General features: G+C 45.0%; 1 protein-coding gene across 1 annotated transcript in view; it reads left to right on the forward strand.

Annotated features, from left to right (window-relative positions):
• The window catches only part of loxhd1a (lipoxygenase homology PLAT domains 1a), a 164,812-nt gene that overhangs the window by 55,138 nt on the left and 82,313 nt on the right, over positions 1-27,361 (forward strand). Inside the window, exons 15-22 of the mRNA XM_085975347.1 lie at positions 3,256-3,448; positions 6,002-6,162; positions 7,090-7,387; positions 8,336-8,487; positions 12,338-12,471; positions 13,390-13,538; positions 14,384-14,488; positions 15,524-15,652. Of these exons, the coding sequence (XP_085831473.1) occupies positions 3,256-3,448; positions 6,002-6,162; positions 7,090-7,387; positions 8,336-8,487; positions 12,338-12,471; positions 13,390-13,538; positions 14,384-14,488; positions 15,524-15,652 (1,321 nt within the window). The remainder of the gene's footprint in view (positions 1-3,255; positions 3,449-6,001; positions 6,163-7,089; positions 7,388-8,335; positions 8,488-12,337; positions 12,472-13,389; positions 13,539-14,383; positions 14,489-15,523; positions 15,653-27,361) is intronic.

Below are 27,361 nucleotides of genomic sequence, written 5' to 3' on the forward strand. Positions count from 1 at the left end.
GTTGTTTCAGTTGCAGTTTGAACCACGTTGAGTAAACACCTGTTGTACCGTTCTCTGCAGTCCTTTTCTTATTATTACACGGACGTAACAATCTCCATATCCCTTGATTCCCCTAGAGTCCTGGGGGGAAAAATTAGATTGCTTTGCACTTCTCGTTAGCACCCTAAGAGGGCGCTAATGGGGCACAAAGCAACTAGCAACCGGGTGCGGTGATGTTGATGCTGCTCGCGAAATTGACCAGACATTCTGCGGCAGCGCTAAACACAACCGCCACGATCTCCTGCGCCGGCAGATCGTGACGTCAGTCGAGTGTGCAATGCCCCTGTAGCGCCCCAGACCGGATATTGAGTGGCACCCCTGCCTTACCGCCTGCCACTAGCAACGACAGGTTGAGGGGAACATTTTGCAGTCAGGAAGGGACTGGGGGAGCGCTATTTAAAGGTGACCGCTTCCTGCCTTTTTTTGTCGGCAACATTTTGCAGCACGCATTCTGAGAGAGAGAGAGAGAGAGACTTCTGAAGAGATTCAATGCTGTGTGAAGGAGTTTTGGGTACTGAGCAGCACTTTGCAGGTTCATTTTTATTTGACCTTCCTTGCATCGATTTAGAAGAGACTATGGGGGCTGCACTCTGAGCTCTTTCCCAGGGCCTCTCCATTGTTCTTTCCAGCAGATTTGATGTACAGGTCTCTCCAGGCCGAGATTCAAGGCTGCAATACCGGCGCCAGTGTGTCTGTGTTCTATTACTGACTGACATCACATGAGCTTCGCCAGCACTCTGAGTTAGTGCCTCGCTCCTCGGCGTTAACACCTTAAGAGAGGTGTGTAGCACCTGATTTAGCGCTCCAATCACCTCCAGGGGCGATAGAAGTCAAGTTTGCAGTCAGAGGCGATAATTAGCGCCAGGCGCTAAACTTTGCACCCGGCCGATAATTGTGCCCCAAACTAATTTCTCCCCCAAATATCTATCTATCTCAGCCTTAAATATACTCAGAGACTCGGCATTCAAAGCCCTCTTGGGCAGAGAATTCCAAAGATTCAGATCCCCGAGTGAAGAAATTCCTCCTCATCTCAGTCTTAAATGGCCTACCCCTTATCCTGAGACTATGTCCCCTAGTTCTAGACACTCCAGCCAAGGAAAACAGCCTCTCAGCATCTACCCTTTCAATCCCCTTCAGAATCTTGTATGTTACAATGAGATCACCTCTCATTCTTCTAAACTCCAGAGAGTATCGGCCCATTCTACACAATCTCTCATAGGACAGCCCTCTCATCCCAGGAATCAATCTAGTGAACCTTTGTTGCACTGCCTCCAAGGCAAGTATATCCTTCCTTAGTTTCTGAAGTACTTTTTCTCTACTAATATTAATTAATTTAAGTTCTAGCCGTACCTTGCTGCCATCACGGTCAGCTCTGTGACTATATTGTGCTATTTTGTTTTGACTGTTTCTCCAACATCAAGTCATGGACGAGCAAGAACTTTCTCTGAGTTAACATCAGCCAAAGACCAAAGTCATCTTGTTTAGCTTCCACCAAACCTCCATAGCCTGACCCCTGATTCCATCCCCTCTCTGGGTGCTCATTCAGACTGAACTCAGTGGCGAGCAACAAGCTGAGCTTCAAACCTGGAATAATATAGAGAGACAAGCTTGCAGCTGTTGTCTCTGTGTCAGGAATGAGAGTTCTAGATGCAGAGTCTAGTGCTCATAGATTTGTTGAAAGAAATGATACTTATAGATAAGACGCGGGGCAATGCAAAGGCTGCGGGAGACTTCATGTTGCAGTTGCTAGGTTCAGTATCAGGGTGGCCAACCCTCAATCTTTCTAATTTTGCGTTACACAATCTCACCTTCATCGATCAGCTACAAGGTCATTACATCATACTTCTTCCATGACCTTTACCCTCGGTTAACATTAGCAGCCCTAAGGTCAGCATTGCTGTCTCGTGGTACCAAGGGGCAAAAGCTCCACAGTGGGCTTCAGGACATAACATAAGATGTCTTGTCTCCGTATATGTACAGCTCTTTGACCATGTCTTCAGTCACTTCCCCTATCTCCCATCAGTGCTCCATGCCCAATTTCACTTCCGCTATTGCTTTGGGACATTTTATTACATTAAAGGTGCTATGTAAATGTAAGTTGTTGGTCTGATGACTTTATCTTGCTACGTGCTTTCTTATGTTCTTAAACATAAAGAATGCAGTCCGTCTCACCGGAGTTGTTTGTTCTGTCTCTATGCAGATTTAACTTATGATACCGCAGCGACAAAGTAATATTGTGGCTTGTGAGTTATTGTCTTAGTCTCATTTTGAGAGATGATCATCATACTTTAGTGCTGAATATAACTCACTTGCAACATCATTGCTCACATCAGCCTACTTGTTAGATACAAGTCTTATCCCTTAACTTTTCGTCACTGGCTCGCCATAAGACCCACGTTATTTACATAGTCTTCATTAAAGATTTATTTCTGGTGATTTTAGTGTCACTGAAGCTTGCTTGAGATAGCATAAAGCAAAATAGTGAAAGAATCTCAACAAAGCAGGTTTGAGGGGAGAAAATTGCAGTAAACAGCCAGCAACGTAGTGTTGCAGAAGCAGTTATTACTTGGGACTGGATGGTGCAGTGGGCTCATGCACTCAGTTTCACCTGTGGTACCTAGCTTTCAATCCAGCATACACAATTTATTTTCTCTGTTGGCTTCTTGATCCAGTTCTTAGTGTGCACAGGCCCACAACACAGAGCCTGTCATTAATTTGGAACTAATTGATGCTAAATTGCAAGCCTCAGTCAGAGATACTTGATGTGGGGAATGGAACTATAACACTAACCACCTCCCCCTGCCCCAACTGTGTCTCCCCAAAAAAAATCACATCAAGTTATGCAATAAAAGTTATAAGACTAGGTACAGACTGAGACACAATAATCCATGAGCTCGATAGATCCTGTGTTGCTTGTGTTGGGGGGAGGGGGAGTGTTGCCTCAAGAGGGCAGTACATGGTGGAGGTGTGAGGATGGATTCTATTTTGGAATCAGGGAGCATTTATATTGAAACTTTCCCTCATTAGATTAAATTGTGAGATAAAACTATGGTAGATTGTTGAAAGGGCCGAATAGCCTTACTCGTTCCATGCTTATTTATATGTTTTTAAATGTGGTGGCAGGCTGTTTATTGACATCTTTGGAGAGGGCTGTATAAGGTTACTGATCCTTTGAGGTTTAAAAGAGTTGATAATTTAACTGTTTTTTCTTAAAAGCTAAACCGTTTGTTGATTGGACACGATAACGTAGGACTGAGAGCCGGGTGGTTCCTGGACAGCATTCAGGTTAAGGTCCCAGCACACGGGAAGGAGTACATGTTTCCTGCTCACCGGTGGCTCTGCAAGGACGAATCAGATGGCAAGACGGAGATTGAAATATACCCCAGTGAGATCACGGATATCGAGAGATGTAAGGATATGAACTAAGACAAAGATTTGTGCTGTAAAACACTAAGGCCTAGAAATTCGGTGGGCTGCGCCACCAGTTAGCGCCTAAAGAGGGCACTCAGTGGCTTCAGCGCCACTGGCCACGCCTCCCGCGATATTTAGCGGGGCACTAATGGCGGCGTTAGCCTGTTGCGCTGTGCCGCCACCGATGACGTCATCGGTGTGCGCAGCGCCCCGCTACCGCCCCGATCGCGATATTTGTTAGCGCCCGCCTCTGTAACGCCGGTCGCAAATCGCGCCCGGTTCACGGGGCCTACCTGTGGTGGCAGTGGCGCAAATTAAGGTGGAGGTGCGGGGCGGCCATTTTTTTCGGTGGCCGCCTGCCAGCACCTCCGTCCCTGGCCTCCTGATCCCCCCCCCCCCGGGCAGTGCCGGCTGTGTCCCGAGAGCCCGGCACTTCCCCTTGGTGCTGGGCTCTTTTGCTGGCACTCGCGATCGCTCATCGCGCTGGTGCAGGCCCCTCCCCCTTAAGAAGGGCAGGAAGGCCTGCAGTACCACAGCGCGCAGTACCGCAGCGCGCCGTGCCGCAGCGTGTGGCACTGTGGCACTTTGCGCTGCGATATTCAGTTTCAGCGCCCTAAGAGGGACGCGGGGCGCCTCGAGCAGCGCCCCAAGTCCCTCTTGGGGCGTTCAAGATGAATTTCCGGCGGGCGCAACTGCTCCGATCGCAGTGGTAATTCCGGCGCCCAGGCGAGCTGGGCGCCCCGTTTGCGGCTCCACCGAATTTCTCCCCCTAAATATCTTAAAGGGAAATATGTGTATGCTCACTGTATTCCTTACTTCCTCTTTGTTTCTGTGTTTAAAGCTTTAAGTTGGGTACATGCAAGCCATTCATGCCCTCCTTCCCATTGCTTCAGTGTTAATCAATCTGTCCTCTCACTTGATACCCAACGTGCTTGTTCTTCCTAAGCTGAAATATGCTGAATCTACATGATCTTTTCTTCCCTTCATCGTCATTGTGTTGAAATCAAGACTATTGTCATTGTTTCCTACTCCAACTCATTCTTTCCCAAGAGCTCAAAAATGTGGAGCTCCTTACTTCTCACAGTTTTTCCCTGATAATCCACAAGCTTTTAAAACCCAAGATCAGCATCAACGAATAACTATTCTTTGATTAACTCCGACTTTCTGTGCTATGTTTTTTCGCCTTTGATGATTGTCTACACTATGGGCCTTGATGCCTTTCAGCTGGGTCTTTCACAAGGATCACAAGACATACAGATGAAGAATGCCATTTGGTTATTCTGGCTCATCCTTCCATAGAGACCTACAGTCCCACCTTCACTGCATCCACTGCCATCTGAACAACTTCAGAGTTTTTACCTCCGCTATCCTTCACAAAAGACCATTACAGTTATTCATTACTCTTTGAGTGACAAAGTGCTTCCTGATGTTAATCCTTAGCTTACCTTTTACTGGTTTGTACCTATATATCTCCCCTGTGCTCGCTGACCTACATTGGCTCCCAGTTAAGCAGCGCCTCGATTTCAAAATTCTCATCCTTGTTTTCAAATCCCTCCATGGCCTCGCTGTAATCTCCTTCAGCCCCACAACCCCCCCGAGATATCTGTGCTCCTCTAATTCTGCCCTCTTGAGCATCCCTGATTATATTCGCTCAACCTTTGATGGCCGTGCCTTCTGTTGCCTAGGTCCTAAGCTCTGGCATTCCCTCCCTAAACCCCTCTGCCTCGCTACCTCTCTTTCCTCCTTTAAGACGCTCCTTAAAACCTACCTCTTTGACCAATCACCTGCCCTAATTTATCCTTATGTGGCTCGGTGTCAATTTTTTTGTCTTATAACACTCCTGTGCCACGCCTTGGGATGTTTTACTATGTTAAAGGCGCTATCTAAATATAATAAGTTGTTATATCTTTTGTCCTACGTGGTTTAATTTGAAATAGTGCTCTACATTAATCTTTTTCTATTCCATTTAATATCTTATATATCCCTATAATAATGTCCTCTATCATTCATCTCCTGAAAGGCTGATGAGTTTTCTAACCTTTCCTCAGAACTCAATCCTCTGAAAGCAGGGATCAGCCACATGACCCTTCGCTGGACCACTTCCAGGGCTTCTCAAGTTAAAAAAAAAATCCTCTTTGCTTAGTCGATTCCAAAGCACACCAGTGTCTGCTAGTGTCTTTGTCAATGCCGCTGGATACAAAACGAGTTAATTGCTTACTTTATGTGGTTACCTAATTGTCTGCGCAAAATAAGTTTCTACTGCTGTCCAGTCTTGTTTGAAGCCTGCCCTTTTTGGGCCAGTGCTTTCCAGTGTGTAAACATATCTGAGGGTAAATTTACCAGTCCTGCACTCCCGGTGAGGAGCCATGCTCAAAGGGAGTGTGTGTGGAGCAGAGACTGGCCTACAAGCATTGTAACTCCGGTCCACACTACCTGCCAGTGCGACTCCCTGCTGAGGGAGTGACATCAGTTGTCATGTTGTGCATGCACTAGTCCAATTCAATAAGGAGTGTTTGTGTATCTTACTTCCATTTCCTGTGTCTTTGACCAGTAATAAACTATGAAGTAGAGGTACACACAGGTGACATCAGTGGAGCTGGCACTGACGCTAAAGTCTCCATCCAGATGTATGGGGAGCTTGGAAAGACGGAATTAATTTGCCTCCAAAGTCGTTCAGACAATTTCGTGCGAGGAACAGCGGAGATGTTTAAGGTAGGCTTGGATAAAGGTAAATTGAAGGAAGGGGTGTGGGAGGAGTCAGTTCTAGTGGTGTGGATATTGGGTGCAGCAGCAATGGGAGAATAAATGGGGATTAAGGCGGGCAATTGTGTGGAAGATGAAAATAAGCGGTCTTTATGATGGATGGGACATAGAACCTGAAAATGCCATAGTTGCATCTAGTCTAGTTCAGAATGAGTGAGTAGTTAGAAAGAGGGATGATGTTGGACGCATGAATATGAATTTTTAGCAGAATTGGAAAGTGATGACTTCAGTCTTCCCAGTGTTCTTTTGGGGAAATTCTCACTCACTTACGGCTTAATGTGAGATACACCAGGTGGGCAAGTGAAGTGGTGAGATGTAGCATACATATGGAGCTGGAAAGAGGTGGAAACTGGGGGATGGTGTATGAAGATCATCTCAGTGAGGCAATGAAAAGCCAATAGAAGAGCAAAAGAGCTTGAAATAGCTAAGTGAGGCAGTGAAAAGGACTGGGAACGGTACACACAGAAGCTGCTTCTATTGGTGCCAGTCCCTCCGATACATGGGTTTCACACAGGCAGCAGCAGCAGCTGCAAAGCAACATCCAGGCCTATTAAGGCCGGACAAAGTATCAAAAAAGAACGGGTCTTCCCAGCGGCCAGCTTGAATAAATCTGGCAAGTCCACGCCGGGGCTGCCCCTACCCGTGCAAGCACACACACCGGGCGATGGGCCTCGCACCCTCCACCACCAGTACAAAAGCAGCTAAAAAAATAAAGAGACAAGAAAACGGAGCAGTTCCAGCAGAGTGTTTGCAGTGAGCTGATTTGAACTGGGTTTTTTTTTTAGACCTCTTCGCATCAGGCTTATCTAATGCCTGTCATTATAGCACTCAAACTCTCGGCAATCTCACTGAAACAGTTGATTTTCATGTATGTAGATCGAGGCCCTGGATGTTGGCAAACTGGTCAAACTCCGGATCGGTCACGACGGAAGCGGCTTGGCTCCAGGCTGGTACCTGGAGTCAGTCACAATCAACCGACTGAACTTCAGGGCCGTGGAGGATGACAAGAAGAAGAAGAAGAAAAAGAAGAAGAAAGTTGAGGGGGATGCAGATGCCAAGCAGGAGGAGGTAATGGAGACCTACATCTTCAACTGCCAGCGCTGGCTTGCCAGTGATGAGGAAGACAAACAGCTGGTGGTGGAGCTCTTGCCGGAGGACTTTGATGACCTTGAAGGTGGGTGTATTATGGAAGTTAAGTCCAATACCGAGTTACATGTGTTGGTTTTTCCATGAACCAGAACCTGTTCCATCTACACTATGGAACAGCATTCAGAACACTGGGTAACACAAAAACACCATGGGGTAGAAATTGGATGTGGCCTATTTTCGGGCGATTAACCAATGGTGTGGAGGCAACGTGCGCTCCACCCGGGAGGCTCACCTAAAATTGGGCCACGGGCCTCATTTAAATATTTGGGGTGAAAAGCTGGCACCGGCGGAGGGAGCTCGCCCATTTCAAAAGGGATGAATTTTGGGCTGCGTGCCACGCTGGCAGTGACTCTTAGGTAAACCACAGGGAGGAGGAAATGGCAACAGGAGAGGGGGCCAATCCCAGGCAGGCAGCAGGAGTGCTGCACATCAAAATGTTTTTTTTTAATTCTATTTGCTCTTTTATTGGCAGTGGCTGCTGAAGATTCCTGAGCCAAGTAGGAATCCATTGACGCTGGCCCAAGTTGTAGATGGGTTCTAAAACTGGCCCCTCGTTTACATATGTAATGGGCCTGACGCCTGAGAAATCAGACGACTCAATATGGAGTTAGACGTTCTTCAGATGTCCTAGGGACATGGGGCCATTACGCCCAAATATTAGTACAGTTTGCACCCGTTTTCCACAAAAGGAACCAGTATTGCCCCCATGCCTATCTGTCTGGTTTTAGACTTGGTAAAAGGTGGTGACGCTAATTCAACCTAATTTGACCTCAGTGGAGAGTAAAATCGGGCGGGGTGTCAAACCAGCGTCGTTCCCAATCTCGACAGTTTCCTGACGGTCGGGGTGGTTAAAATTGTCCCCAGCATTTCTTGAAAAATTAATTTGTTAGAATTGCATCATCGTAACATCTGTGCAAAGTGGTAGCAACCTGAGGTATCAACGGAGTTGGCTTTATAACTGTTCTATTTACAGAGAACACATACACAGTTCACGTGTTTACTGGAAACGTAATGGGCGCGGGAACAGATGCCAACGTCTTCATTAACATTTATGGTGAGACAACAGACACAGGAGAACGTCGCCTCAGGATGTCAAACCACCTCAACAAATTTGAAAGAGGACAGGTACAATACAGTTGGTGGGGTGGGGGGCGGCATGTTTTATCATCTCTAGTGATTGCTCAGTGCATAAGGTGGCGATGCTATTTCAACCTAATTTCACTGACGCACCATGCGGTATGACACAGAGACATTAGACCAAGAAGGTCCAAGGGTCAGTGTTGGATTAGCTGATTTAGCCAAGGCAGCCATAGGGGTCACTCAACTGGCCTCAGACCTCCTTGCCAAGAATTCCACTATCCAGCAATCCTTGCCAGTGGTGTATGTGGTTCGACGCTGTGTGAGGACTGTGTTGATTTCTTTTTGGGTTCAATAAAGACTCATTTCTGAAAGAGAATGTTGTTTAATCTAAAGTCTTGTTCAAGACTTTCTATAGCTTTTTACAGAACACACTATGCTGTGATGCATCTAGAATGAAACTGAAAGTAAAACTCCTCTGGACTGCTTGTCTCTCACATGACCTCTGCTGGTCAGGCACAAGTAATCAAAAACACAGACAAATATGCTGTAAGGCATAAGTAATCAAACACAGACAAATATCATCACTATTTGCTGATATCATTACAAGGACTCATATGTTTGACTGGCTACTGGCATACAATATCTAGATCCGCACATAATGAATGGGTACTGAGGCAAGCTACCGTGCCGCTGTTGCTGCCTGTGGATTCATAACTCTGCATTAATCAGGTTCATGCTTGTTAACCTGCCTCATGTAGGCTGCTTTATTTTCCGAATAAGGGCTTGCACCTACAATGGGTTCCTGTCCCTGCCGCTTCATTTCACTCCAGCTGTCGGCAGGGCTCCATTTTATGGGCACCAGGTGAGCTTTACACCTGGATCCCTCTCAAATCAGAGATCTGAGGGAGGTAGGCAGCAAGGCAAGGGAGGCCTGGAAAATGAAGGACTACATTTCTCCTCCGGCCCCCCCTATGGGTCTGGAGGCCTTCCAGCTGCTGCTTTTTTGTTTGTTTGTTCTTGGGACATGGGTGACTCTGGGAAGGCCAGTATTTTTTGCCCATCTCTAGTTGCCTTGAAGGCATTAAAAGCCAACCACACAGTGTGGAATTGGAGTTACTTGGATGCCAGGCTGAAAGACATTAGTAAAGTACAGCAGTTGGGGTTTTTTTTAATGTTAAAATGACAGTTTCTGTAGCCCACAAATTACCAGATTTATAGAATTCATTTTCACGACTTGCCACAGTAGGATTTAGATCACACGACCTCTGAGTTACTAGTCCAGTATCGTAACTACGAGGTTACTATACCCCCAGTAGTCAGCAGGCCTGAGGCGGGAGGCCAGGCTCCGCTGCCCTGCACTGCACCTGTAATCCCAACCCCAACAACAAAAACAACAACTTGTATTTATATAGCACCTTTGACGTAGTAAAACATCCCAAGGCGCTTCACAGGAGAGTTATAAAACAGAATTTAAAACCGAGCCACATAAGGAGATATTAGGGCAGGTGACCAAAAGCTTGGTGAAAGAGGTAGGTTGTAAGGAGCGTCTTAAAGGAGGAGAGAGAGGTAGAGGCGGAGAGGTTTAGGCAGGGAATTCCAGAGCTTAGGGTCTAAGCAACAGAAGGCACAGCCACCAATGGTGGAGCGATTCAAATCTGGGATGAGCAAGAGGCCAGAATTTGAGGAGCGCAGATATCTCGGGAGGTTGTGGGGCTGGAGGAGATTACAGAGATAGGGAGGGACGAGGCCTGAAAGGAATTGGAAAACAAGGATGAGAATTTTAATATTGAGGCGTTGCTTAACCGGGAGCCAATGTAGGTCAGCAAGCACAGGGGTGATGGGTGAACGGGACATGGTGCGAGTTAGGACACGGGCAGCAGAGTTTTGGATGACCTCAGGTTTACAGAGGGTGGAAGATGGGAGGCCGGCCGGGAGTGCGTTGGAATAGTCAAGTCTAGAGGTAACAAAGACATGGATGAGGGTTTCAGCAGCAGAGGAGCTGAGGCAGGGGCGGAGTTGGGCGATGTTACGGAGGTGGAAATAGGCGGTCTTAGTTATGGTGCAGATCTGTGGTCGGAAGCTCATCTTGGTGTCAAGTACGACACCATGGTTACGGACAGTCTGGTTCAGCCACTGACAGTTGCCTCGGAGATGGAAGGAGTCGGTGGCTAGGGAATGGAGTTTGTGACAATAGCTACGGTCTTCCCAAATATTTAGCAGGAGGAAATTTCTGCTCATCCAGTACTGGATGTCGGACAAGCAGTTTGACAATTTAAAGTCAGTGGAAGGGTCAAGCGAGGTAGAGGTAAAGCTGGGTGAGGTAGAGCTGGATGTCATCAGCATACATGTGGAAACTGATGCTGTGTTTTCAGATGATGTTGCCGAAAGGTAGCATGTAGATCAGAAATAGGAGGGGGCCAAGGATAGATCCTTGGGGGACACCAGAGGTAATGGTGTGGGAGCAGAAAGAGAAGCCATTGCAGGAGATGTTTTTTTATTTGTTCCTGGGAAATGGGATTCACTGGCAACGCCAGCGTTTATTGCCCATTCCTAGAATCATAGAATCATACAATCCTAGAATGGTTACAGCACGGAAGAAGGCCATTCGGCCCGTCGAGCCCGTGCCGACTCTCAGCTAGTCCCACTCCCCTGCCCTTTCCCCGTAGCCCTGCAATTTTTTTTTCCTTCAGATACTTATCCAACTCCCTTTTGAGAGATAAGATTGAGTCTGCCTCCACCACCCTTTCAGGCAGTGCATTCCAGAACATTAACCTGTTTTATTTTACTGCTCCTATACTCACTAGCACGTGGCACTGTGAGTAATCCAGAGATTACTACCTTTGAGGTGCTGTTTTTTAACTTCCTCCCTGGCCCACCAAATGCAGGCATAGTCACGTCAGGGTAAGAGGAACAGACTTCAGGTGCACTGTGCCTGTCTGGCACCCACATGAGGAGGGGGAATATTTATTTATTTTTATAAAATATAGTTATTTTAAACGTATATGGGGCGATTTTAACCCTACTTGCTCAGCAGAAACCTGGCGAGCGGGCAGTTAAAATCGCCCTGGCTCTTACCTGTCCGAAAGCCGCCATGATCGCAACATCTGTAATTTTAACCTGCTCTCCTGAGCAGGCAGCAAGGACACGCGTCCGGAGCCAACAGGGTCCTTCTTTACATATGCATGTTGGGGTCCGGTGACATCATTGAGACCCGACTGTAATTTTAACTCGGGCCTGAGCGGGGAATCCACCTGGAGTTAAAATTGGGGCCTATATAATGGCATTTGACTCCCACTAGAAGTCAAGGTACGGTAGTGTAGGACTAGTGATCCAGAGGCCTGAGCTAATAATCCAGAGAATGAGTTCATATCCAGTTTGATAATTGTAATTCAGTTTAGAAAGTCTAAAAACAAAAAAGCTGGTATTTGTTAAAGTGTATCAGTTTAACTGTTGTTAAAAACCCACCTGGTTCACTAATGTCCATTAAGGAAGGAAACCTCCAGTCTGACACCAATATGGTTGTCTCTTAACTGCTCTCTGAAGTGGCCTAACAAGCTATTCGGTTGTATCAAACCGTTACAAAAAATAATAAGAACAAAAAAAATAGAAGTAGAAGATCTTCTTAGGGCAACTAGGGATGGGCGATAAATGCTGGCCTTGCCAGCGACGCCCACATCCTGAGAGTGAATTTTTTAAAAACCATCAGCCGTATGTTATGCATTGCTACTGTTCAGCTGTTACCCTCTAATTTTTGCTCATTTTTCTTGTTCCTTGTCTCCCTAATTTTCAGAGTCCCTGTAGGCGAGCTGCCTACTCCTAGTCCCACACTAATGCCGCTCTAGGATGCTAGTGTTTTTTAAAATATTTTATTATTATAGTTTGTTTTTCAATGTAGGAAGACATATTTTTGGTCAAAGCCATTGACCTAGGTGTATTAAAGAAACTACGAATTCGACATGATAACACAGGAGGATATGCAGCCTGGTTCCTGGACAGGGTGGAAATTGTCGATGAGAAGGATGACACTACGTGAGTATTGATGTGTACAAAATGAGAGGGTTGGAATTATAGTTTTTATATTATATCAGAAACTGTTCTCCAGTTTGCAGGTTATACAGCAAACATTTCTCATTCCTATTCCAACATTCTGTTTCAATAAATTAATTATTTATCTGGAGCAAAAATCTCAATTTTTCTTAATCTGGGAGCTACATAAAGGTATGTTTTAAAAATGTTTGTCGAGAAAGTGACAAGGGGGAAGAAGAATTTTCCTAAGTTTTATTTTTAATTTGTTATTAGAATGTGGCATTAAGAGTCAACCACATATTGTGGGATTGGAATCACATGTAAGTCCAGACCAGGTAGGGGTGGTAGATTCCCTTCCCTGAAGAGCATTTGTGACCAGTTGGGTTTTTACAATAAAGCATGGGTCATGGCCATTCTTCTGATGTTTGCCCACAGACTATCAGATTTATTGCATTAATTTCCAAACTTCCCACCATGAGATTTGAATTCACAATCTCCTCGTTACTAATTCAGTACTATAACCACTAGGCTACCATACCCAACATATTCCCTATTATTGCCTACTGGCTTATCGCTGTTTTTTGGCCACCAGTGATACATCATTTTCCCATGGGCACCCACTCTCAGATTAATGATGGTGCTTTGGGCATGTTATATTAATCAGGGACAGTCAGTAGTAATCAACACTCACTAGGCCAAGACTCAAGCTGTGCAGATCCTTGGCAATAAAAAGCCAATGAGAGTACAAGTATCTCACTTTATAACAACCTTCGTAAAGGTTGGATGAGGAAAATGCAGTAGTGTGGACTTCCTTTTTAATGCACACATTTACTTGAAAGGCATGGTCAGGTGGAAGTCAGTAATGAGTTCTTTATTTGATGCCTTATCTGTTAGGAATTATTTACTGTTCTACTTCACCAGGTATTTCTTCCCTTGTGAGCGATGGTTAGCTGTTGATGAGGATGATGGCCAGACAGCAAGAGAGCTCGTTCCCGTGAATGAGGCATTCCTGAAGAAAAATTTGGACACAGGCGAGCAATCTCAGGCAACACTAGGCCTTGAACAGAAAGGTGAAAAAAGTTATTGGAAAAAAAAGTCCCTTTTTCCGGCCTCACAAATGATGTGATACGTTTGTGTTTTAAGTTCACATCACAGGCATATTGTGTAGCTCGGCAAATATTTTTTTACATATTCTACTGCCTCTGTGTCTTAGTTAGGTGCCCTCCTTAAGTGCCAGCTGTGGCTCAGTGGTAGTTTGAAGGTTGTGGGTTTAAATCCCACTTCCGAGATTTGAGTCCATAATCTAGGCTGGCACTTCTTCTTCTTAGGCGGAACCGAGGATGGCTTGCTTCCACATTAAAAATGAGTTCTCAGGTGACTGATGAGCCCAATGCGGGACCTACAGTCTTTGTCACAAGTGGGGCAGACGGTGGTTGAAGGGGCGGGTGGGTGGGCTGCTTGGGTTGACGTGCGCTCCTTGCGCTGTTTGCGCTTGGCTTCCGCCTGCTCCCGACGAAGAGACTCAAGGTGTTCTGCACCTTCCCAGATGCTTCTCCTCCACTTTGTGCGGTCTTGGGCCAGGGATTCCCAGGTGTTGGTGGGGATGTTGCACTTTTTCAAGGAGGCTTTGAGGGTGTCCTTGAAGCGTTTCCTCTGCCCACCTGGGGCTCTCTTGCCATGTCGGCAAGACTTCAAAAGCACTTACTTGATTGTGAGGTGCTTTGGGATGTCTGGAGGATGTGAAAGGCGCTATATAGATGCAGGTTCTTTCTTTCAGCAAGTGTAGCTCAAGGGAGGAGGCGGACACTGACCCAGCCTGGCATCCAGTTGTCACCAAAGCCTGTTTGATTTCAGTAAAGGTTACCCAAATGAAACACTGTCCAATAAATAACCAAAACCCCTTTGTTCCCAATAGCTCAGTCCACCACCTACATTGTGAGGGTAAAAACTGGGGAGATTAAGAACGCAGGGACGGACGCCAACGTGTTCATCATCCTGTTCGGCGAGAAGGATGACACAGGTACGAAAGCTTCTACATTGCGATTGGACAAACTTAAGAAAGAATCCCAAAGAAGGAACCACAGCTATGTAATAAAAACAGAAAATGCTGGAGATACTCAGCAGGTCAGGCAGCATCTGTGTTTCAGGTCGATGACCTTTCGTCAGAACTGGGGTTCTCCCAGTTCTGACGAAGGGTCATCGACCTGAAACGTTAACTCTGTTTCTCTCTTCACAGATGCTGCCTGACCTGCTGAGTATCTCTGGCATTTTCTGTTTTTATTTCAGATTTCCAGCATCTGCAGTATTTTCTTTTTGTATGACCACGGCTACGTGCAAGCTAAGTGTTGAGTGTTGCAGCAGCCTAAGGCACTAAGCAGAATGATAAATGGGAGGGAGGGTCATCACTCCCCATGGGTTGTGCTCTCACACGTCCCAGTGACCAGTTGCCGAGCAGCATTGGCCAGAGCCTGGCACACGCCACCTAGTGACCCTCTCACCTGGGTGAGCAGCATAGGGTACAGGGAGAGAAATTGAAAATAGGGCCATTAGAAATGGAAAGGACTTAAAGAAGATTGCAAAAAGGAATCTATTCTGTTTAAATGGGGGGGCAGTTACAAAAAAGAGTAACTATTTTAGTTAATTATAGTCTATGTTTTCTGCTTTTATTTCTAGAAATGTTAATATCCCTATTTTCAATTTAATTAGCAGGATATGTTGACGGTTTAGTGTTAACATGCGGGCCCACAGTTAGCAAGCAGATAGGGCAGGTATCATTACAGGCAGCACAAAACACGTGTTCCAGTGCAACAGCTCATGAACCCGCCTTAGCCCTCCTCTTACCCTGTGGAACTGCTTTCATTAATGGCATTTACTGAGTCTTCTGTTTAAACACAATTCAAATTCACAAATGGCCATGGAGGGATTTGAACTCTCATTCTGTGGATTATTAGTCCAGCCCTCTGGATTGCTACGCTACCGCAGCCGACCTCTGCTGTGCAGCAGAAAACGTATCCCTAGATTTTTTTTAACAGATCTTTCTTTTGTCTAAATCCAGGGATTGTCAACCTCAAGGCATCGAAAACTTACAAAAATAAGTTTGAGAAAGGAACTATTGACGAGTTTACTATAGAGGCCGTGGACATTGGAGCACTGAAAAAAATCCGAATCGGGCATGATAACCATGGTAAGTTCTGACGTTACACTCCTCATGGTACAGGAGCCACTTACAGAGACTCAGCAGGACAGGGGAGCTATACAGCTACAACACCTGTTCAGGTCAAGTCAGTGATTCAGATTTTATTGTCAACTTAGCATATAAGAAAATAGAAATCATAGAATCATAGAAATTTACACCACAGAAGGAAGCCATTCGGCCCATCGTGTCTGTGCTGGCTGAAAAAGAGCTATCCAGCCGAATCCCACTTTCCAGCTCTTGGTCCGTAGCCTTGTAGGTTGCAGCACTTCGAGTGCATATCCAAGTACTTTTTAAATGTAATGAGGGTTTCTGCCTCTACCACCTCTTATATTCATTAATAAATAGACATTCTTATTATGAACACAGCTAGCTTTTGCTAGTTACTTTTTATTGAGCACATGTGGACTACGTACCGTATCTGTAGAGGCTTCCATCTTGACTGCTGCCTTGTGGGTAGCCTAGTGCCTCATGGGTAATGTAGTCTTAATATATATACAGCTGGGTAGTGTAGTCTTATATACAGCTCTACACAGCTCTACGGCTCCACCTAGTGTCCACTATAGAATGACATGTTATTGATCATTACACCACCCTTTCAGGCAGTGAGTTCCAGACCCCCACCACCCTCTGGGTGAAAAACATTCTTCTCAAATCCCCTCTAAACCTCTTACCAATTTACTTTAAATTTGTGCCCCCTGGTTATTGATCTCTCTGCTAAGGGAAATAGGTCCTTCCTATCCACTCTATCTAGGCCCTTCATAATTTTATACACCTCAATTAAGTCTCCCCTGGGACTCCTCAGTTCCAAAGGAAAAAAAAAGAAAAGACTTGCATTTATATAGCACCTTTCACAACCACCGGACATCTCAAAGCGCTTTACAGCCAATGAAACACTTTTGAAGTGGAGTCACTGTTGTAATGTGGGAAATACGGCAGTCAATTTGCACACAGCAAGCTCCCACAAACAGCAATGTGATAATCTGTTTTTGTTATGTTCATTGAGGGATAAATATTGGCCAGGACACAGGGGATAACTCCCCTGCTGTTCTTCGAAATAGTGCCATGGGATCTTTTACGTCCACCTGAGAGAGCAAATGGGGCCTTGGTTTAATGTCTCATCCGAAAGACGACACCTCCGACAGTGCAGCGCTCCCTCAGCACTGCACTGGAGTGTCAGCCTAGCTTTATGTGCTCAAGTCCCTGGAGTGGGACTTGAACCCACAACCTTCTGACTCAAAGGCAAGTGTGCTACCAGCTGAGCCACAGCTGACACAAAGGAAACAACCCCAGCCTATCCAATCTTTCCTCAGAGCTAAAATTCTCCACCCCATTCTCATAAATCTCCTCTGTACCCTCTCTAGTGCAATCACATCTTTCCTGTAATATGATGACCAGAAATGTACGTAGTACTCTAGCTGTGGCCTAACTAGTGTTTTATACAGTTCAAGCATAACCTCCCTGCTCTTATATTCTATGCCTCAGCTAATAAAGGAAAGTATTCCGTATGCCTTCTTAACCACCTTATCTATCTGTCCTGCTACCTTCAGGGATCTGTGGACATGCACTCTAAGGTCTCGCTGTTCCTCTACACTTTTCAGTATCCTACCATTTATAGTGTATTCCCTTGCCTTTTTAGCCCTCCCAAATGCATTACTTCACACATCTCCGGATTGAATTCCATTTGCCACTTTTCTGCCCACCTGGCCAATCCATTGATATCTTCCTGCAGTCTACAGCTTTCTTCCTCACGATCAACCACATGGCCAATTTTTGTATCATCTGCAAACTTCTTAATCATGCCCCTTACATTGAAGTCTAAATCATTGATATATACCATGAAAAGCAAGGAACCAAGGACTGAGCCTTGCGGAACCCCACTGGAAACAGCCTTCCAGTCACAAAAACCCCCTTTGCTTCCTGCCACTGAGCCAATTTTGGATCCAACTTGCCACTTTCCCTTAGATCCAATGGCTTTTTACTTTTCTGACCAGTCTGCCTTGTGGGCCCTTGTCAAAAGCCTTGCTAAAATCCATGTAGACTACATCAAATATGCTACCCTCATTGATGTGGTGTATGTAACCTGTTCCACCTTAAGAGAACTTAAGCCTGTTCCACCTTAAGAGATGTACTACTTTCTCTGGCTGCTGTATACGTAATACCGGTGGTGACCACACCGGTATATAAGCACTGTGTAGTAATATTGTATTCAGTATAGTCCCTACCTCCAACCAGTAAAGACCTGTTGAATTTACTCTTGTAGTCTGTGTAGTAATTATCACTATAACACACAGACTTAACAATTGACCTTCCTTGTTGCCTCCTCAAAAAATCCAATCAAGTTAGTCCCTTAACAAATCCATGCTAACTGTCCTTGATTAATCCGTGCCTTTCTAAATGACGATTGATACTGTCCCTCGGAATATTTTCCAATAACTTGCCCACCACCAAGGTTAAGCTGACTGGCCTGTAAATTATTCAGTCTATCCCTTTCTCCTTTTTTAAACAATGGTACAACATTAGCAGTCCTCCGACACCACACCTGTAGGCAGAACAAGAAAAGGCCATTTGACCCATCGAGGATCGTCCTTTCACAGACTATCTACCCTATCAAGAGTCTGACCCCTTTAATCTCCTGAGGGCAAATTCTGCATAAACATTCTTTGCAAATACTCATCAAAGTGTGGTCAAAATCATAAGGGGTGATTCCGTGATCCGACATAAACTGAGAGCGCATCTTGGTAAAGATCTCAGTACAGCCTATGAATTCATTTCAATGATGTAAAATCACTGACTGTGCATGATTTTGCAAGGCGGAGTCCATGTAAGTGCTACTCCTCACCAGAAGTGTCAGATGGTGGAATCACCCCCTAGTATTCCATCCTGTTGAGTGACATTGATATTTTGCCAACTAATTATGGATTGACAATTACATTGGCAACACTTATTGAAGAAACTAAAACAAGCAGTGGGGTCTGTTTCCTGTTCCCAATGCCCCAGGAGGTAGGAGTCGAGACTCATAATGCCAGATCTTTGCCCCATTTGCACATGATGTGCATTTCCTAGAGGCCAACAGGTGAGGAATGGGAAGCTACCACGTAAAACAGGGAGGTATTTCAAATTCCATTTAAATGTGGTAGTGACATTGTGACACTTTTCACATCATTTTCTGAGGATAATGCTGGGCTGTTTGAAAGGATTAATTAGCAATCTTGTGCGAGGCCCCTTGGGGAGGAGCGATCATAATATGATAGAATTCTTCATTAAGGTGGAGAGTGAAGTAGTTGACTCAGAAACTAGGGTGCTGAATTTAAATACAGGAAACTATGATGGTATGAGGCGCAAATTGGCTAGGATGGATTGGGGAGCGTTACTTAAAGGGTTGACGGTGGATAGGCAATGGCAAACATTTAAAGATCGCATGGATGAACTACAGAATTTGTTCATCCCTGCTTGGCATAAAAATAAAACAAAAAAGTTGACTCAACCGTGGCTAACAAGGGAAATTAGGGATAGCATAAGATCCAAGGAGAGGACATATAAATTGGCCAGAAAAAGCAGCAAACCTGAGGATTGGGAGCAGTTTAGGATTCAGCAAAGGAGGACAAAGGGATTAATTAAGAGGGGGAAAATAGAGCATGAAAGTAAGCTTGCAGGGAACATAAAAACTGACTGTAAAAGCTTCTAAAGATATGTAAAGAGAAAAAGATTGGTGAAGTCAAGTGTAGGTCCCTTGCAGTCAGAATCAGGGAATTTATAATGGGGAACAAAGAAATGGCAGACCAATTAAATACATACTTTGGTTCTGTCTTCACAAAGGAGGACACAAAATAACCTCCCAGAGATGTCGGGGAACATAGGTTCTAATGAGAGGGAGGAACTGAATGAAATCAGTATTTGTAGGGAAATGGTGTTAGGGAAATTGATGGGATTAAAGGCCGATAAATCCCCAGGGCCTGATAATCTACATCCTAGGGTACTTAAGGAAGTGGCCCTAGAAATGAGGGAGTGCAGCAAAGATTCACCAGACTGATACCTGGGATGACAGGAATGACGTATGAAGAGAGATTGGGTCGATTAGGCTTATATTCACTAGAGTTTAGAAGAATGAGAGGGGATCTCATTGAAACTTATAAAATTCTAACAGGACTAGACAGACTAGATGCAGGAAGGATGTTCTCGATGGCGGGGGAGTCCAGAACCAGGGGTCACAGGCTAAGGATAAGGGGTAAGCCATTTAGGACTGAGATGAGGAGGAATTTCTTCACCCAGAGTGTGGTGAACCTGTGGAATTCTCTACCACAGAAGACAGTTGAGGCCAATTCATTAAATATATTCAAGAAGGAGTTCGATATATTTTTTAAGGCTAAAGGGATCAAGGGATATGGGGAGAAGGCAGGGACAGGGTACTGAATTTGGATGATCAGCCATGATCTCATTAAATGGCGGAGCAGGCTCGAGGGGCCGAATGGCCTACTCCTGCTCCTATCTTCTATGTTTCTATGATCTATAAAGTGACAACCAGCAACTTCCACTTAGCTCATATTTCCATTTCTTTGGTGGAGTGGCGCTGCACGATGTGGGTGGAGGCTATGTAGCTGCTGATTCTGACACAAAGGCCACCAGGTCCAAATTCTGCTTGGACTATACAGATCTGCTGCAACACATAACTTCCCAACCATGGGATTTGGAGAAGGTACCTAAATCCAAGCTGTTAGTTTTGCCCGGTGTGGAAACTCTCCTATGGCCCACCATTGGGGAGCATTGCCCACGCACTGCCCTCCCAACATCACCAATAGTCCTATTGGCCCTTGGCCTGCAGATTTTTATTTTAATTGAAAGTTTTCAGGGGTCCACGCCACAGATCTGGCCTGGCTCCCACTGGTGGAGCCCACATAACTGTTGTGGAGTGTGCCCCCACTCGCTCAGCGTACCGGCCACCAGTACTAAGCTGGGTCCCATTGGAACTTGAGGAATGGGAACTCGCTGCTTAGAGAGTCCTCACACCTGCCTCCGGCTCCTGGCCATCATTTTTCTTGGAAGGGGTGAATGGAGGTTCTGCCCTTTACAAGGTATTGAAGAAAGTCCAAGTCTCTGCCATTTTCGTGGAAGGTTCCACCAGTCTGGAGACCAACTGAACCCCTAAGAAATATTACAGCCAAGATGTATGTGATCATTTTTACCACTAGGTGATCTCCTGTAGCATTGCTCATGAGTAGCTTGGAGTCTGCAACATACAGGGCTGGATTTTCATTCAGAAGTCGGGAAGGTGACGTCACAGACTGAAATTTCATCTGTCAAGACGTATTGACAGATGAAATATCAGTGTTTCACAGCTGTTTGAAGCTGTCAAACACTGACAGTCTTACTTCTAACCTGAGTCCTTCTACGCAGACTCAGTTAGAAATCTCGCCGGCACTGAAAGCTGCAGGCTGTCACTTTTGACAGCTCGCGGCCATTCTGCTTTCTGTGCCGGCTGAATGATGGACTCCTGAAGCCTAGAGGAAGAAAGGCTGTAAAGGTAAGTACAGGTATTTTAAACTTCTTTACATACTTTAGACACACCAAACACACTTACCGTTGCACTCATGCACCCATCACTCACCTGAACACCGACATCTCGACCCCTCCAAATCCTTCAACCCAACGGCCCACCTCCTCTAACCTGGCGTGGTTTGGAACCGTTAGGAATCCCACACGACACCCCTCAAAATAGGGATTAGGCTAAAAACTGCCTGTTAACTACATGTTAACAGGCAGTTAATTGGCACTAATCCCTTCCCGCCTCGGGTCGGCAGGTCCCAGTGCGGGGCGGGTACCCGCCTCCTTTGAAACTTACGTGGAGGCGGGTTTTGGGCGGGATGGTGTCAGGACCCCCGAATTCGGGATTTTTGCCCCTCGCACGCCTAAAAGCCTGCCTCTCGGCACACTGAAAATCGACCCCACAGTATTTGTAATGTTTAGCTGCTATGCCTTTAAGACCACTGCTCCCTATGGGAAATTGTTCTGACTAGGCCCTGCAGTCAATTAGAGGCTAATTACTGTTGATGATAGACGTTTGTCCAGATTGGCAGCTGCTTGTCTCCTCTCCCTGGTTTTTTTTAACAGCCTGTCCAGATTATCTAAAAATTAACAAACCAACAGGACATAACTTGGTTCCTTTCTTCTTTTGTATACTATTTTAAGGTTATTCACTTACAATTTATTGTTTTTTTTAATACAAAGTATGACACCTGCAGCGTGACAGACACCCTCAAACTTTATATAAAGGGACTGTGTTCCCTGGGCAACAAATAACCCTGTCAGTAGCCATGCCTGGTTGACAGTGCCAAATGCTGGCTGCTCAGCAGTTTGAAGTTGAACATAAGACATGGAATAATTTCTCCCAGTTGCCTTCTAAAGGGACATGTCCAACTTGTTCTGTTGTGATCTCTTTTCTAACAAGAAGGCAAGCTCTCACACATAGACATCAACGATGAAAAATCTGTGAAATTTCTACCTGACTCCCAAAGGTAATCAAGCAAAAACCTCCAGAACTTAATCTAACATTATCATAGTTAAAGAAAGAAAGACTTGCATTTATATAGCACCTTTCACAACCACCGGATGTCTCAAAGCGCTTTACAGTCAATGAAGTGTAGTCACTGTTGTAATGTGGGAAACGCGGCAGCCAATTTGCACACAGCAAGGTCCCACAAACAGCAATGTGATAATGACCAGATAATCTGTTTTTGTTATGTTGGTTGAGGGATAAATATTGGCCAGGACACCGGGGAGAACTCCCCTGCTCTTCTTCAAAATAGTGCCATGGGATCTTTTACATCCACCTGAGAGAGCAGACGGGGCCTCGGTTTAATGTCTCATCCGAAAAACAGCACCTCTGACAGTGCAGCACTCCCTCAACACTGCACTGGAGTATCAGCCTAGCTTTATGTGCTCAAGTCCCTGGAGTGGGACTTGAACCCACAACCTTCTGGCTCCGAGGCAAGTGTGCTACCAACTTTTTTTTTAAATTATACTTTATTGAACATAAAGAACATTTACAACATCGTGATCATTACATTGTATGATACAAATCAATTCCACCGCCCTGCACAGCCATTCCACCACCACATTTTAACATCAAAACCTAAAGTTTAATTTGTCACCTGTAACATATATTAATCGATTGTACTTTAAAAATTGGTTGTAAAATACTGTCCTTAAATTCCTTTCTGAATAAAACATCCATAGAAACATAGAAGATAGGAGCAGGAGTAGGCCATTCGAGCCTGCTCCGCCATTCAATGAGATCATGGCTGATCATCCAAACCCTAGCACCTGGTCCCTACACCGACAGCCATCCCACCCAAGCCCTATCCCCATAACCCCACGTATTTAATCCCCCCTAACACCAAGGGCCAATTTTTTTTAATCATGGCCAATCAACCTAACCCGCACATCTTTGGACTGTGGGAGGAAACCGGAGCACCCGGAGGAAACCCACGCAAACACGGGGAGAATGTGCAAACTCCACACAGACAGTCACCCGAGGCCAGATTTGAACCCGGGTCCCTGGTGCTGTGAGGCAACAGTGCTAACCACTATGCCACCGTGCTGCCACAGAGCCTTATAATGATCTTTTAGCTTACATTTAAAATACTCTTTTAGATTGATTCTCCTCCCCTTAAAAAAGAGCATTCCTTCTTTGCACAATCACGAATCTAGCCAAACTGAACATTAAATTAATTGCCGCTCCGCTAGACTCTGGCAGACTCTCCTGCAATCCCCATCTCAAAATTGAGTCCCACGGGATTCCCATTCTCGCCGTTCGGTCCCCACCCAGCAAAAAAGCTTCACACAACTGTCGAACATAGTACTTAAAGTCATTTAACTGCGGACATAACACCAGTAAATGGGACAGAGTCTCATCCTGTGTCCCACACATTGGGCAAGTTGCCGCCTCCACTCATCCAATCTTGCACAAGACCGTCATGGTAAAAATCCGGTTATGAGCCAATTTGAAATCTATTTCAATCCATTCTGGGCATTTAAAATTCGCCCACACTCCCTTCCAAATCCTGTTGAAGTCCAGCTGTGGGTATATACTCTGCCAAAACTCCAGACCAGCAGGTGTCTTGAATCTCCATTCTCTGAATACCTCATAGAAATCTCGAGTATTACAATTGTCAAATTGGACTAACTCTCCCCCTTTCTCCAGTACAAAGCTTGGAAAAGCAGGACGCATTTTACTTCCTTTGGAGATTTCCGCATTTATTTCTTCCATCCAATCCTGTGGCATTGCCCTCACAATCTTCTCATACATGATTCCTATTGCTTTTCCTTCTACCTCCTGATCCTCCTCCCACACCATGTCCCTCACTATCGCTTCCGGCAACCAACCTGGAATCACCTCGTATAATACATCTTTCACAGATATAATCCCAGCTTTTATAAAAGCTTGATTAAATAAAACCTCCCCTTCGATGTTGACCCACCTATTCAAAAATAAGGGCTGTTCTAAAAATTCCTCAGCCCCCTTGAGCATAAACTGCACACTTTTTAAAAATTGAGCCCAAGTCTCTACAACCCCTTTATAAAACCTAGGGAGAAGTTTAATCGATTTCAAAAACATATTATTGTATTCCATATACAATATCCCCTGTCCTCCTATCCCACTTCGTTTTTAAAAATGCTCAAAACAACTCTTCCAAAAACTTGTATTTGACTTCTGAAGAAATCTCTTCACCCATTTGATTCTAAAGGATTTTTTCTTCAAATCAATATCTGGGAAATTGAGTCCTCCCTGATTTCTCCGTCCAATTATGGTATTGTAAGCCACCAAGGCTGGTTTCCCTTCCCATAAAAACCTCACACAAGCCTCTCGGATGGACTTTTCTGCCCACTCAGGAATATCCTCCACCGTCAATAGGTACCATAGCTTAGATAGCAGGAGAGCAGACACCACTGTCGCTCTTCCTTGCACTTTCAACCACCTTCTTTCCCATCTTCCCAAAACCTTTTTAATTTTCATAACCTTCGGTTCCCAATTTAATCGATCCACTTCTTCCCTGTCTTTCTTGCACCCCATATGCACCCCCAGAACTTCCAAAACCTCCACCACCTTAAAGGGACATACCCCCAACCATTCCCCCCTACCCCTCCCTGCAACCAGGCATTGGGACTTACTATAATTCACTCTGGCACCTGAAGCTCTACAATATTCCTCCACTACCTCCATAGCTTTCCTCACCGACTCCCCATTTCTCAATGTTAAGGTTGTGTCATCTGCATATTGGTGTATCACTGACACCAGCCCAGAACTGGGGACCACAATCCCAACTACACCTTGTTTCTTTCGCATCATGTAACCTAATGGTTCTGCTACCAATGTGTACAGCAATGGGGACAGGGGACAACCCTGTCTCACTGATCTCTGTATCAGAAAATACTTGGATAAAAAACCATTACATTTAACACAGCTAAATATGTTTGAATAAAAAATCCTTATCCACTGAATGAAATTTTCCTTGAAACCAAATGCTTCCAAAACCTTCAAGAAAAACTCATGAGAGACCCTATCAAAGGCTTTCTCTTGATCTATCTTTAATACATAAGCCTCCCTCCCACTCTCTTCCATGAGCTCTATCGCATCTCGGATTGAGACCACAGAGTCTGCGATGTCCCGGCCTATGACTCCATAGGACTGAGAGGGCCAAACTATCTCCTTCAAACGATTTGCCATAACCCTCGCCAAGATCTTAAAATCCACATTTAATAGTGTGATGGGCCTCCAATTCTTCAGATCCCGTCTATCCCCCTTTTTTTATAAGCTAAGCTTATGATACCTCTCCTCATAGATGGGGCCAGGCTTCCCTCAATTTTAATTTCCTTAAAAACTCCTACGAGCAATGGACTTAAAATCTCGAAAAATTCCTTATAATATTCTGCACTTAGTCCATCGGACCCTGGGCTTTCCCCCCCTTCATTCCACTTATTGCTATTTTTATTTCCACTAATCCTACTTCTTTATCACACATGCTTCTCTCATCCTCCTTTAAACCCTTTTCAATAAAAGCAGTAACAGTCTCCATCTCCAAATTGGAAATGTCTTCTTTTGTATATAGCTCTTGATAAAAGCTGCTAGCCGCCTCCAAAATCTCCTCACTTTCATGAATGATCTTCTCCCCAACCTTCAACTCTTCAATTAACGATAATCTCTGTTGCAGCTTCTCTTGCTCTAGAAAATATCGAGTGCATCTTTCGCCCTCCAATGCATCTCTAGCCTTTGCACAGAGAATGGCCCCCTTGCATTTTTCAGCTTGCAATAATTCCCACTCTTCCTTTAGCACCCGGAACTTAGTCTCAGCTCCCTTATCCCCTCCGTCAACTGCTTTACAGGCATCCATAAACCTTTTGTTTATATTCTCTTCTCGATGCCGGTTAGCTGCCGCCCTCTTTTTCCCATAACGTACCGAAAAAACTTTAATCTCATATTTGAAATTGTCCCACCAAACTCTTCTTTCTTTCAAGAACAAAAGTTCCTTCCGAGCATTCTTTATTATATTTATAATCCTTTCTTTATAAGCACTTTCCTTCAGGTATTGATTGTTTAAAATCCACACCCCTGAACCGATCTTAACTCTGCTGTTCCTAATTCTAAGAACCAAAGCCGAGTGATCACTAAAAAATACTTTTTTATAATAAATCTCCATCACCTCTGAACTTAACCCTTCCCGCATTAACACAAAATCTATACGGCTCTGTTTTAAAACATCACCCACCCAACCTGCTCTGGAGAACTCCCTTTTTATGGGGTTCTGGTCCCTCCATAAGTCTCTCAAATTTAAATTTGCCATCATTTTTACAATCATCTCTCTGGAGTTATCATCTTTAAAGGTCATCTGGGCTGAAATGTCCATCCAAGATAAAAATACATTAAAATCCCCCACTATACAAGAATTTTCCACCTCTGCCACTTCAGTGAATAACCCCCGAAAAGACTCGCGACGCTTGCAATGGTCGTTCGGTGCATAGATATTAAAGAGATCACAATTAAATCCCTCCAATTTTACCCTTAGCCGTAAAAATCTCCCTTCAGTGTCCTTGTCCACCAAGGCAACGTTCTCTTCTATGGACGGACTCACCAAAACAGCCACCCCTCTACGGTTATTGTTTGCACAACTTGCAAACACCTCTGCCTTCCAAACCTTCGGAACTCTCTCTAGAACATCCTCATCCCAAAATGTTTCTTGCAGACACAAGTCCATGCCTTTAAAACCCTGCAACAACTGCTGCAATTTCTTCTCACCCCTCAGTCCGTTCACATTAATCGAGACCAATGTAATCATGGCTCCAAAGAAGGGAAGTATGCCCAATAATCTCCCCATCATTTAATCTCTGGCTCTTCCCTCCTCTCATGCTCCTTCTCAACTTTTCGGGCAGCTGTTGCTTTTTCCTGCAGCCTCCAGCTCTTTTTCCCCTCCTGTTTGACCCCTCCCTGCTGTTTCAGCCTCTTCCTTGCCTTAAGTTTGGACCCAGGAGCTGCCCTTTCTCCCTCCTTCTGCCCCTCACTAACCTTTCCCTTTCCACATGATGCCACCCCATCCCCGACTTCCATGTCTCTGTCCCCCTCTAATTCCCCACACTCAAGCTCTTCTGCAACCCCCTGTGCCTGCTCCCCGTCAGATACATAATCCTGCTCCCCGTCAGATACTTCAT

The sequence above is a fragment of the Somniosus microcephalus genome, chromosome 2 (assembly GCF_052327205.1).
Source record: "Somniosus microcephalus isolate GS21.2 chromosome 2, FLI_Smic_1.0, whole genome shotgun sequence".
Taxonomy (NCBI): Eukaryota; Metazoa; Chordata; class Chondrichthyes; order Squaliformes; family Somniosidae; genus Somniosus; species Somniosus microcephalus.